Source organism: Anser cygnoides, chromosome Z, assembly GCF_040182565.1.
Source record: "Anser cygnoides isolate HZ-2024a breed goose chromosome Z, Taihu_goose_T2T_genome, whole genome shotgun sequence".
NCBI classification, from domain to species: Eukaryota; Metazoa; Chordata; class Aves; order Anseriformes; family Anatidae; genus Anser; species Anser cygnoides.
Genome location: NC_089912.1, coordinates 50,873,321 through 50,887,508, shown reverse-complemented (window position 1 = coordinate 50,887,508; position 14,188 = coordinate 50,873,321). Strand labels below are relative to the sequence as shown.

Sequence of the window (14,188 nt, the reverse complement as noted above, 5' to 3'; positions counted from 1 at the left end):
CTTTGCTTGTCATACCCCTCATTGGAAAGGACCATTGTTGAGCTGTGAGGAGGTGATCCTTGAAAATTGACCAACACTTCGGGATTCTTCTCTCTAGGCCGATATTACATATTAATACAAATAGGTCCCTGCAAAGACCCAAGTATACTCGTGAAATCTGGGGTTGTGGTCCTGCTTTTTAGCATACTCCCTTCTCCCAGGATCCTGAACTTCATCATCTCATGGTTGTTGCGGAGATGGCTGTTCCCAACCTTTATATCTCTGACCAGTTCTTCCATGTAAGTAAGTATAGATTCCAGGAAAGTGTCTCCCCTCCATCAGCCTGTTGCAAAAAATTGTCATCAATCCACTCCAGAAACCTGCTGGATGGCTTGTTTTCTCTTGTGTTGTCCCTACAGCATATACTGGAGAGCTTCAAGTCTCCCATGAAGACCAGGGCCTGTGCACATTAATCAGCCAGTTTTCTGAAGAGGGCTTCATTCTCTTTCTTAATCAGGCAGAATCAGGAAGCAGCCACCCTGTCATCCACATTGATCTTTCCTACAAATCTTGACCCACAAGTTCTCACCTGTTTTTTTGCCCATACTTGGCAGAGCTCTGTTCATTCACACTGCTCTCTCACATAAAGGGTGATTTCTTGCCATCCCAGACTGTCCTTAAAAAAAACTGGATTGCTGCCATGCATGGGTACAGGGTATGTAAGTTATCTCGTTTTGTCTCAGTGCTCGCAGTGAGACCTGTAACAGCAGACAGGTCTCTGATTCCTCATGTCTTCCTCTGTGGGGAAAAGCTGTGCACATTGGAGCAGCTGCTTTAGATGGGTGCCCAGTGGTGCTGTTTCCCCAGGAAGACATTAGGCGCCTCCCACATACAGTTGTCCTTTCAGCACTCCCTTATTTATGTGCATATGCTTGAGGTGGTCCCCAGTGAGCCTTGTATTGCTCATCACAAGGTCTTTCCTATCTATGTCACTCTGCACCCCGCAGCTTGCCAAGCTGGGCCATGGGTCCCTGGCTTGTTAGTTGCTTATCATCTCTAAACGTTTCTAGTTTAAAGCTCTCCTTACCAAGCTGGTCTGTCATCAAAGGTGCTTCACTGTGTGAATTTATTTGTGTTACACCTTTGGTGCTGAATTCCTGGTTAGATTGTGCATCATTTTCTCATCCCTGTATAAAAATGAAATTAAAGGAAGTTCCCATTGTGGATTTACGATGTAAAAATATTACCTCATTCAATGAATAGGACAAAGCAGTTGTAATGTGCAATTGCAAATTAAATACAGTGGTCATGTATTTTTGTGTTTAGAGAACTTTCCAGATGGCAACTGTTTTGGTTTGTATAACCTTTTACTCAAAACAAACATAAAAAAAACCACACACAAAAATAAACAACAAAAACATTAAAAAAAAACAACACCCCTAGCAAGTTAGGGTACGTGTACGGAGGAGCAAGGTTTGGTTTGATTCATTGTAATGCAGAGTAATGGACCTGTGAGCGAGTTCCCTTACATTTCGTAGTCCTTGAATTTAACATGAGCGAAGCAGCTGTGCTCTGACTGTGCGGCAGTTCTTGGATGGCTGCAAGGTTTAGCTCCCCCACAACCCCTCCTGTTTTGGATATGACTCAAAGCCTGATGAAGTCAACAGAAAGATTCCCATTGACCTTAATACACTTCATGGGCTGGCCATTAGAGAACACATAATACTGTGCAGTCTCAGGTGACAGACACAGATAACTGCATTGATGTTTGCATACAAATTAAAGAGCAGCAATGTAGCAGAGAGGTCTTTGCAATGGCTACTACCAACATTTCCAGCAGTATCTGAGGATTCAACATTATCACATTTTCTTCCCTTCCACAACGAAATAAAGATCTGATTGGAGAACCTGTGCAAAATTAACAAAGTCTCTGTTTTGACTGCAGTGCAAAATTGTGTCATTTTCTAGTATATGCTCACAGTCTGGGAGATAATACTGAAGTGCTTGGTTGGAAGCCTGATGTACAGGGTGTTGGGAAGTGCTAATATACCACTGTATTCCCAGTCCTGTTGCTGTGTTTGTGAACAGAATTAAATTAGTACATGTGCAGTTGTACTTCCATTTTGTAACATAAAGACTCCGTGCTACATCTCTACCCTTATTATTTTTGAGGTGCTACTTTAAATGTCATTGAAAATAGTAGGACTTAAATACTGTAAAGTAAGCATGCCTATAAGTATTCTCTTGTATTGTCTTATTGACAGACATTTTTAACAGTGCATTTGTTTTATAACATTAAGGTGTCTGACTGTGCTATTGTGGTACATTTAATTTCAATTTTTATGTAATTATTCAGGTGATATACTACTTAGTGAAGTGTTAACATATTGAATAGTGGGACGAGTCTTAAGAAATAAAATTCTCCTTGCTATCAGTGTTTTATTTTGAAAGTTCTTTTAAAATGGTTAGTTTGTCATTCTGAGATTTCTCAGAAAAGCACATGAAAGTTGTTTTTTCTGCTTATCTTTTGTACAATAATTTTTGTCTGGACATATCCAACAGTATTATAAAAATGTAACAATAATTTTTGTTGTTAATGATAATTGTAGGCGCAGAGAAGTCATGTATGTGTTGGAGGTCAGTGAGAAAATTCTTTGAGGATATTAGGGAGAAAATTAGTTGGAGGGATGAACTTACATCAGTATCTGTACTTAACACTACTCTGGAATGTGATTGTGAATTAAACAGGATTAAGTAGAAAAAAATATATAAACAAAATGGAGTTGGCTGAAGTTTTGACACATGCTACAGCAAATATTCCAAGTTTTTAATGATCATTCATAGTAACAGTTCTTCAGGTCTTCACTTCTGCTTTAATTTATAAGATCTATTTCAGTACAATAAAATTCTCAAGCAGAGTTATTTTACTAGATCCAGCTTCTTATTGCACTACAACACAATTCCTATTATTATGTTTATAGAGCTTTAATTGTTATGTTATGCGGTACACACCAAACTCTTATTTTGCATATGATTATTGCAATATGCTGTATCTACAGTCAGAAATTAATCTGTCAGAAGACATACTTCATGTGTCCAAGGAGTAGACGCATTTCAGAAAAGAGAATTGCTTTACACACATACAAGCTAAGATAAGCTTTTATCTTTTCTTCTTATTGTTTTAATTAAAAACAACAACAAGAAAAAGAAAACTTTCTTTACAGTCCATGTGTTCTAAATATTTTACATTTTGACACTTAACAGCTAAAGAGTTAACTGAATATTGATTAGAAAGTGTTGATGCAGTAATGAAAATCCATTTATTTCGGAGCAGTTAGAACATTAGAAGGAAATTGAAAGACATTCCATTCTGAAACTTAACTGTTTTGTAGATATTTCACAAAAGTATGTGATAAATATTTTATATATATCTTCTATTGTTTATAAGGCAATTGACAGAAAAATAAATGAAAATAGGAAGCTCGTTATCTACAATAAAATTATTTGAACACAATTGTTTAACAGAGGTCATTGTTATTCTTTTCTTAATTTCTCTTTATTGCTTGCTTTGCACAGGAAGGAGTTACAGGAGCTGCAGAATCTTTACAGACAAAACATGACACATACAGCACAGCAGGCTGAGCTGATACAGCAGCTTCAGGCTCTTAATACTGATACACAAAAAGTACTGAAGGACCAAGAGGATGCGCACACAGCTGAAACAATGTCGTACCAAAAAGTATGCCTGCCTCTTTTATGATCACAGGGTTCATATAACTGTCCCTCCAGTATCAATGAACAGAGTAATCAAAGCACTGCGTAGTGTTGTATACGTTGAATCTCTGGATCCTTGTTACCAAAATATGGTTGGCAGAGTAACAGTGTTTTTTGGCCTAATTATATCCCAGCATATATGGCCTCTTGCTTATCTTGAATTAATGAACCTTAAAGATTTACTTAAGGAAAGGAGGAAAAATAGAAGTCTGAGGAAAAATAGAAGTGAATTACTACACATACCAAATCTATATAACTTTGTGTTGTCTATATTTTTCTTCTTCCTCTTTAGAGGTTTCATTTGATAAATTTGTTGTTGGTAAGTTAGGAGAAGAAATTCCTTCCATCATTAAATTGTGTATTTGTGTGAATCTCTGTCAGTTTTACTAGTTTAAGCGTTTGGTGTCTTTTTTTGTTTTTTTGTTGGTTTTTTTTTGCCAAAATGCAAAAACTTCATGAATCAAAAATAATTTGAAACAAATGTTACTGTGACAGCTTTTTAGGTGGATAACTAATTGACAAAATCACAGCTATATTTAACATTTAAGGGACAGATTTCACATTTTTGATGAATAAATGATAATCCTAAAGAGTTGACACACGTATACTACCCAGAATTTCTTGCGTTGTGTGTGACAAATGTGATTGGGATGTGTTTTTCAGTCTGTAAGAAATACAGGAGATAATGTTTCTAAAAAGGAAAGAAACCTGAGAAGAAGACATATACAACTTTCATGTACTTCCCACCAATTTTGGAACTGTTTTCTCAAACTGTATTCGAGCAGTGCTTTTCCAAAAAGCAGGTGTTTCCCTTCTTCATCTAACCTACGGTATATAGTGCATGCTGAAATTCTGAAGATGGGCATAAGTCAAGCCAGCATCAGTACCGGAGTTCTAAAGACACGTTTGGTTAATATTTTATGGCACTTTATGCTCAGCACATTCTCGTGTACATAAATGTGCAAAAGTATGGTGTACAGTTAGATACATAATACTGCACTGGACTTTCAGTTTCTAGACATTGCTTTCTGTTCACTGTAATAGTAGCCCAACCAAGCTACAAGTAGGTTTCTGTCAGAGTTATTCTGCACATGTACAGGGCAGGAGGAGTTCTGTCAATCTGGGGCAAGACAAAGTAAATTATGGATTTATTTTTTTTAAGATACAGAATTTTAGGTATCAGGTATTGCTATTTCTTTCTTTTTTCATCCTCCAGTCAATGCTTCTGTGGCTGTTAAAATGGATCCTTTGAAGAGTCACTCAAAAAAAAATTGACATAAGTGAAGATAATATAAACTCTCTTCATCAATGTTTATAAGGCTTAGAAGTGTTCTTCTGAGACTAGTTCTGCAACATATAAGGGAAAAAACATTCAGATTTTCTTGAGACAGCTTTAAAACATGACAAAACCTTTTATAAAAAGTTAAATTTACCCTGCAAAGTAGTGATTTTGCCAGCATATTTTATTTCATAAAAAAAGATAAGTTACTTTTGTATTACGGAAAATTGATGGTATGCTTGCACAGTTGTTTGGGCAAGCCTCTTCTAAATTAGGCTTGATTCACAATCCATGACTGCTTCAGAAATCTGGTTCAGAGTTCTTGGTCTGTCTTAGCAGAACTTAAGAGTTCAGCTTACTTGGTGATGCAACAAGAACAAGAATACTGTAGCTTTGCTGATAAGGCAAGGACTTCAACTCATAACATGACCCTGAAATTTACAGTTTTGAAGGTGTAGAATTCAAATTTTCTTTCCAACATAGAGGAGTAAGGTTTACATCCAGAAGAAGACAACCCAACTATTTTGACAATTGACTGTTCTGGAACTGATAAACCGTCTTTTAGCATTTCTGAAAACATCTAGGTGTTTTACACCTGGAAGAAATGCGCTCTTTTTGTTTTTTATAAAAATACGCACAAGAAAGTAAGTTTCTTAAGTCAGATAGATCTTCTAAAGCATTTGGTAAATTGAGGCAGGAGATCTTTGGAGGGGAAAACGAGGAGTTCTCTTATAGGATATTCTATACTTTTGATTAGTAAACTGTATAAAATAACAAACTGTAATTGCTTCAAAGGAACATGTAGTTCCCAAATCATAAGTTCTGAAGTCACAGCAGGCCTTTGGAAAACTCAGCATCTATAAAAATAATACAAATGCCTGTTTTTTCCTTGAATGAGAGACGCAAACTATTGCAGACAAATGTGTGTTCTGTTTGTCTTCCATGCGTTAATAATATGCTGGCTGCAACAGCTAGATAAGGACGTGTCAGCTATTCCATAGACATATTCACAGAGGAATATTTTCCAACTGCTCCAAATGGCATTGAGCCTATCAGTGTGTGCATCCTATGATATATTGTCCCTTACAGCAAGATCAATGACCTCTCTGTTAGTGGTCAGATAGGCAGTATATGCTATAGCTCAGGCAGCGTGGCTGGCTGACATACTCCAAGTTCATTGTAACAGTCTACTGTTAGGAAGAACTGCTCTCTGTGCTGATGTTAATGTGTAGTATGAAACAGTAGACTAAGTAAAGAAAATACCTGTCTGTTACATCAGATCAGGGTTGTGAACTTGCACTGGATTACGTGTAAATCCATTGTGGACCACAATTCTCTTCCAAGTCTAGCTATAGTGGGCAGCGTACATATGTGAAGATCTGTAATCCATTTTGTCAAGTTGCATTGACTTGACATACAGCTACCTTTTCCTTTTTTTTTTTTTTTTTTTTAAATACAAATTTTAAGGATGCTGTGTTCTGCAATAACTCTTCTATGTTAGAGCATTTCTGGAAACAAATTGATATCTATTTCATATTGCAGCTGTAGTTCTCATTCTCAAGGATAGGGAATATTTTTCTAAAATGTATAGCATCTGTTTTAGTGGTCCCAAATACTCCAGGGACTTCATTCCTGTGCTGGATTTAATGAGACTCAATAGATTTGTCCTCACCGACAATTTCAAGGTGGAGAGACTTCAATCAATACTAGGGATAATAAGACAAGAAGAGATTCTGAACTCCTTAGCCAGCTTATCACAGTTTTCTGAAATTTACAATTTAGGGCCTTTGTTTGTATAATGCAGTGCTTTCTCTTGATCTGATGTGGCCTTTAGGTTCTTTGTTAATCATACTGATTAAAATTCTCTTAGTGGAAGGCCCTTTTAGTGAGATGGTAATATCATTATTTGTCTTTCAATAGGAAATAATAATTAGTGTCCTGAAACAACAGATAGAGAATACTGTGGATAGTGGTACACTAGATGTGTGTGATGAAGAAAGGCATTGCTCAATAGTTAGATTCTTGGCATAATTAGAAAACAAAATAAGATTTTTCAGTTGTGAGGCATTGCAAAATTTGCATCAAGTGCAGCATAAAATAGGTGAAAAATAGTACAGCATCAGATGCATTTTCAGATGTTGTGGTTAATTTTGTGCCTGCTGCTGCCATTCCAAGTCCTTTTCATGGTGTTCACATGTAGAGATAGTTTGCTTTCCTTCAAGTCTGAGAAAGTGTAATCAGAATGTCAAGTTACTGGCTTTTCTGTCTTAAGATTAAATTTCATCACTGCCAATCTTCTCTGGGACCACAAGAACAACAGTTAAGCATAGTTAAAAATCACATATACCTGCTTATTTGTATGCATTTTTTTTTAGCATTGAATCCAAAAAATTAAAACGTTTATAAATGTTAGTAATAACACGGGTTCTTCCTCAAGTTGGAATGAAATACACATGTTCTCTCACACCGGGTAAGAACTGAAAGAAACTAGCTATCCAGTCAAGCCTACCAAAGTCCACATCATTAATAAGTGAATTGGTGTTTTTGTAGTCCACTTTGTTGATGAAAGCTCTGAGAATCTCATATCTTTATTGAAGATTAACTTGCACTTTAGTTCATGCTGCGACAATATTTTCTATTGTTGGGAGATGTGTTAATTAGGTTATTCTGTTTATATCTTCTATATCAAATTCCACCACAGTTGTTCTCACACTAGCAAGCAGATTTTGGGTGCGCCTGTAGGTTAAAAGTAAAGAAGTGTGTAGACTGTGGCTCTCTCAGGGTGATGTTAAACTCTGCACTCACAGGTGATGATTTTCATGTTTGAAAAATCCTGTGCTGAGATTCTTAGTGTGCTTTAGTTCCTCTGGTTATTTCTGTAGACTGTTGCTTGTAGAATGCTTTTTTTTTTTTTTAAAAAAAGTAAAGAGTCTATAATTCTGTCACCAATGTTTTCAAACCATTATTTTTAATATTTCTGACGATACAGTATTTTTTTACATTATGTAAAACATAGATTGAAGACATTTTGTGAACTGGTTAGACAGTGCAAGAAGAGATGTATGTCAAAAAAGGAAGGAAAAATTTTAAGGTTAAACTTAAGTATTTTTGTTAGTAATACCTACTATGATCTGATTTAGAATGAACAGATTTAAATGTTTCTGAATTTTATGTGTAATCAGGTTGGTAATGGTTGTGTAGTCACAATGGGGGATTTTAAACTACCATTTGCAGTAAGAATTATTAACATTTTTCTTCATTAACCAAGGCTGGTATTCTTTACAAGCCCGCCGAATGTCCTCTGCCAGCACAGTCTATGCAAAGAAGATAGCTTACATCTCTACGGGTGGCATCGCATGGCATGGCATACATACCTCTTTGGTCAGCTTAGGTCGGCTGCCCCGGCTGCGTCCCCTTCCCACCTCTTGCCCACTGCAGCGTGCTGGCTTTTGGAGGATGTTGTAGGGCCACCCTTGGTGCTGCGCCCGCACAGCTCAGCAGTAACCCAAATGTTGGTGTGGCATCTGGGCTGCTTGAGCTGCACACGCAGGGCAGGGGCTGCTGGGCGGAAAATGGGCTCCATCCCAGCCGGAGGCAGTACAGTGTAGTGAATGTGCAGTCTGTAGTCTGGAGTGCCTCTTCAGTTTCATCCTAGAGCTTCTCCAGCTGATTTTTGTCCTTGTTCTTCTCAAATTCTCGTAAGCAGCGTGATCTTGTAACATGAATTTCTGTGACAGCGTTATTAGTTCCTCTTATAGCTTTATGGTAACTCAGTTTAGACTTTCTTTCCATTTGTTTCTTTACTGTATGTCTAGTGTTACTGTATGTTTGCATTCATTTGCTCTGGTCTCTGCAGTGATACACAGTTCTTTAGGGGTGAGCACTTAGGCAAGCATTTAATGTAGGTTAAATTTTATATATTGTTTTTATGTTTATTTATTGTTTTATATCATTGGTTATGGTTGCATTTTAATGAGTGGCTCTACACTAGTGTTTTAGATCCTCACAGAAGTATGGTTTTGAAGGAGATCTCTCAGCTGTCCCCACTTCCTGTGCTTGTGTTGATACCATAGGAAAGTCCATGAAAGCATTAACTAAATTCCTTTTGGATTAAACAGAACCGCAAAATGTGTTCCAGCTGTTAATTGGCTTCAGTATGCAGGACCACTCTAAACCTAGTTTAAAATAAATCCCGCACACTTATGTAATGTGAGTGTTGGATATTTGTGTCAACTGTTTCACTTTTTTTTTTTTCCAATTGCACTACGATTCTAATATACAGTCTAATAGATAACAGGCTAATTACCTAGTTTTATTAGCTTTTATTGGTATTCCTCAGCGTTTCTTGGCCTTAATTTTGCCTTCACACATATTTAACATATGCCAGTGCTTTACCTCATCCCACCATTCCAGACTGTTAAAATTTTTTATCAATTTTTGGGCAGGCTTTAGAGTCCTGCCTTTTGGTTATCCTGGAAGTTCTAGCTTTGGTCTGCCATTTTTAGATGATCAGCTGACACTAAACATACCTATTCTTGTAATGAAGTTTCGTGTTTTAAGTAGCTCTTCAGATATCTATCAAAAACTGTTTTCTGGTAAAATCAGTTAAATCCATATAGGAAATTTTGGGGAAGCTGAGAAATAGGGGATACTTTTATTTTTATACTTCAGCTGAGTTACTCTTCCTTCCTGTCTGATAAATAAAGCTCTTGTGTCATATAGACTAAATGTATTGCAGTGTACTGGCTTCAGATACTTTTAATCTTTCTTTATTTGCTTTTAAGTACCTTTACGTATAACAGTCTGTGTTGCCTGTCAAAGAAAGGACAGCTTTAAGGCATTATAAAGAGATACTCAAAATACAGTCTCTGCAACAGTTTTTGCAGAACAAAGTCTTGTGTTACTGGTGGCTGTTGCCTTTTTTCTATCTACCAAATTTCACAGTATGTATATGGAGTGTATGTATGTATAAAGAATGATTTAAAATCTTTTCCTTTTTCTTTCTGTCCTGTAAACATAAATATTTTTTTCTCTCATATTGGCGATTAAACAATTTCCTGGTCAAATCTCACATCTTACTAACATCCATGCAAGATATAACCACTCACTTATGTATAGTCAAGAATTCGCACCTCTTTTCTATGAAGATGTATAGTTCTGAGATAAATAATTTATAACATTTTTTGTCTTTCTTTTGTATTTTCTACTCAGTATTCTCTCTCTGTAGTCCTCTGATATCCATATTACATCTTTTCTCTCTACACCTAATCTTTTGTGTCTTTATTAATGGTAGATCTATTTTACCATGTTATTCAATTTTGTATGTTCTGGATTGTGCTTACAGCAGTGTGACTAAATGTGGTATTTCTTCTAAACCAGGTGAAAAATGAGCAGAAAATACCAGCATAATCCCATATAAACTTAAAGTATGTATGCAATCCAGAAAACAGTTTTCATGGCAATAAATGAAAAGATACAGAGCCAAACTGAATCTGGATGTTGTTCTAGTTATCTCTGGACAGTAGATAAAACTATTTATTTTCATACAGATAATTTTAATTTTGAAATTTCCTGATGTTAAATATCCTTTCTTAATCTCAGTCCTGAAAACTAACACATTGATGTTTGGGGAAAAAAAAAAAAAAAAAGAAAAGGTAAAAAGATGAATTCTATGAATTTGTTTCTTGCACACTAGCTTTTAGCTAGTTTTATAATTCAAATATGTGTGTTCTGTAATTGTTGTTTTCAAGCTAGAAAGGTTGGAAAAGTTTATGCAAATAGAAAGACATGCTATTTGTCTTGTCCTGACAAATGCTTACTACCAAAAATACCCATTAGCTACATTAGAGAAGGTGGCTGCCAGCTAAAAAATAGGCATCATATTTTTGATGTTCTCCATTCATCTTACTAGGATGCTACCTTTCAGATACTATAATTATGACCACTTAAGTGCTGCTAGTCATAAAACCAGCAAATTGTCATACTGGTATGATCTAGCTAATGAGCTTATATAGTTATAGCTGGAAGTAACTGTGCCTTGACGTTCCATTCATTTGGAAGGACATTATCTAAAAATGCATGTTTTTGGTAAATTACCTGTTTATTTGCTGTGAAATACTTACTGATTTCCATAAACAATTGGCTAATCATGAACTTGAATTTTCAGAGGTGATGTAAGCTCTCTTAACTATATAAGAAAGATTCAGTAGGCACAGAAATTTCAATGTAAAATTTTAATTTTTAAGACTCAAGAGTCAAAGTATCAATATATCTGGACATAGAATTAATTTCACCTAGCCAACATAATTTCTAATCTGTTTTGGGAATAGAAAAGCAGTAAGTACCTTGTCCTATGTGGATTTTGAAATCCTTGGGTGTAGAAAATTATAGGAAGAAAGAAAGGAAGGGGCTTTATTGTTTGCAATATCTCCTGCAAAGTGATAGGTAGACAAGTTCCAAACTAAAAAGTTGTGATTCTTTTTCTGAAGGCTTTAAATTCTAAGCAATGTAAGCAGATGAAGCAGAGAAAGAAGCATATCATTTAAGTAAATTTAACTAAAGCTGCCAAGACAGTAAAGAGTAACTTTTTTACATTTTTTTAAATGTCTATCAGATAAACATTATCAAGATTCTGAATTTCTAATTTTCATACTTAATTACTTTCTTTTGGGAGGAATGGCAGTAATGGGCCTTCTAAAGAAAACTGTCAGCTGCAGAAGTACATGCCTTGCACGGATTATTTCATGGTAGAATAAATAGTCAGAGGGAAAGTTGTTTATTTGGAGAAACAAGGGTAATCAAAGGAATGTTTGGACTGCAGTGTTTGAGTAGTAAAGCTATAGAGTCAAGTATTTCCTTCAGAATCTGAACTGTTGTTTGTTGAGCTACAGGTTTATTTTTCAAGCTGACTTGTATTTTTTTTAATAAAAATTTGATTTTGTTTTAAAAGTTCTCAGATCTTTATAATAGAACGGTAAAAGTGGAGAGATATGGCACATGCTGCTAGTTATTACTTTGGTGGAGTTCTAGAAATTCTTAGTGGATATGGAATCTCTTATAAAATAACTGCAGAATATGTATTATATTATGCTTCCAGCGAGAGAACAGTTGAACAGCCAGGGAACCTTCTAATATCATCTTTGGATTTTATAACTAATGTCCAAAAAATTCCAAGGGATAATTATTTAATCAACTATTTTACACTTACACAAATTGCAGGAGGCATTAGTGGATTCACTGTATTGCTACCCAAGCTATATTTAAAATGTTAGTTAAAAGAATCAAGTTATTCTATACCAGACATGGATGGTGTTTTGTATTCTCAATCCTTTAATGCCATTCCCTGTAATGATCCTTTTTTTTTTCCCCAATTCTCAATAAGTGATTTTTTCCTTTTTTTTTTTCTCTCTGTATTTTATAGTTTTATATAACCTATTAAAAATTGATTTTTAGGTATTCATTTATGTGCATAAATGCCATAAAAAAGCAGTTGAAACATAACATTCTGATATAAGTTGTGCATGTCTAGAAAAACTTGTTTCAAACTTAGTTTCAGGGTTTGTCACAATCACTGTTTTCCAACATACAGAGGTTGCTAGGATTCAGGAGGACAAGAAATGTGAAATAATTGTCAAAAGTGAGGGTGATCTTTGCAGCCAAGTTGCTTAAATTATACTTCCTCTTGTCCTGTGTCTGCCTTCACTGATGCTATTTTTAATTGTTTTTTTTTTCTCTTTCCCCCTCTCATAGCTTTATAATGACTTGACTTTATGTTTTGAAACTGTTAAAACAAGTGAAATTCAACTGCAGCAAAGCTGTGCCTCTCTTCAGGAGCAGTTAGTTGGAAAAGATCAGAAGATTTGTCAGTTACAGCAACAACTTCAGCAGGCTCATGATGCTTTAAATGTACAACACCAGGATTCTTCTCATGAATTACAGGTGAGACCATTTTTAGAATACTACAAGTTGTTTCTTCTTGTTTTAAATTAATCTTCTGGGCGAGGCAGTTTTAGAGGAAATTGAAGAGTTTTTTTGTTTTAATGAAAAAATGCGCAGTTGTGCTGCTGCAGTAGTGTGACTTTCTGCTGTTGCTAATAGAGGGTACTTTGCAATTAATTTGTATCTCTCCTTGAAAATAAACTGAGTAACAGTGTCAGTATTCAATCAGACTCTTATTTATGTGCTCTAACAAAGCTAAAAAAAAAGACACCAAAAATAAAACCAAAATGATTTTGTTTCTGAAAAAAAAAGTGAAGTTTTTGCATTTTCTCTGTGGAGATGTAGTATATTGGACTTGGTTTGTTCTGTTTTTCCTGAACATGAAACTAAACTTTAGATCATAAATCTAAAGAAAGTATTATGGTGGAAAGACAGACTTGTCTAAAAATTGCTAAGCTTTCAGGTACCATTTGGAACTATTATAATAAATCCTTCACTTCCACTAACAGGCTTCCAAGTTCCCAAACGTGCCAGATCTTATGTGTATACCCCTGACATTTTCCAAAGGCCAATTTATGACTTAAACTGAATTTAAAAAGAAATAATGTCACCAGCAGGACAAGGGAAATGATTGTCCCTTTGTACGCAGCACTGATGAGACCACACCTCGAGTCCTGTGTTCAGTTTTGAGCCCCTCGCTATAAGGATATCGAGTTGCTGGAATTCATTCAGAGAAGAACAAAGCTTGTGAAGGGATTAGGAAGCACGTGTTATGAGGAGCAACTCAGGAAACCGGGGTTGTTTGGTCTGGAGGAGGCTAATTTATAACTAAAATAAAAATTTTATTTTAGAAAGATTTGCATGAGAAACACTTAAATACATAAACAAGGTATTTTAAGGCAGACTCCATCCAGTGTTACCGTGCAAAAATTCTGTGACTTACTAGTCTTCTAACATCAGTATTTTAGTGTTTTCAGTTTATTAAGCTTACATCACACAGTCTTTAAAATACTGATTTGGATTGGAATACAAGTGGTAAAAAATCGCATGGAGAGAGAAACTCCCATTTCTTTCAGTTGTTTAGAGTTGTGTGTTGAGTTGTTTAGCTTTTATCCAGCATACTTTGTATTGCAATATGAATGTTTAAAGTCCACATGAGAGGCTTAGTTTTCTATTTCATGTTACTGTGCAGTATGGCAAGAGGCAGATATCTTGTTC

General features: G+C 35.6%; 1 protein-coding gene across 5 annotated transcripts in view; it reads left to right on the top strand.

Annotated features, from left to right (window-relative positions):
- The window catches only part of CNTLN (centlein), a 208,095-nt gene that overhangs the window by 67,548 nt on the left and 126,359 nt on the right, over nt 1–14,188 (top strand). For all 5 annotated transcript variants that reach the window (XM_048051337.2, XM_048051338.2, XM_048051336.2 and 2 more), the window contains exons 7-8: nt 3,556–3,718; nt 12,782–12,970. In XM_048051337.2, the coding sequence (XP_047907294.2) occupies nt 3,556–3,718; nt 12,782–12,970 (352 nt within the window). The remainder of the gene's footprint in view (nt 1–3,555; nt 3,719–12,781; nt 12,971–14,188) is intronic.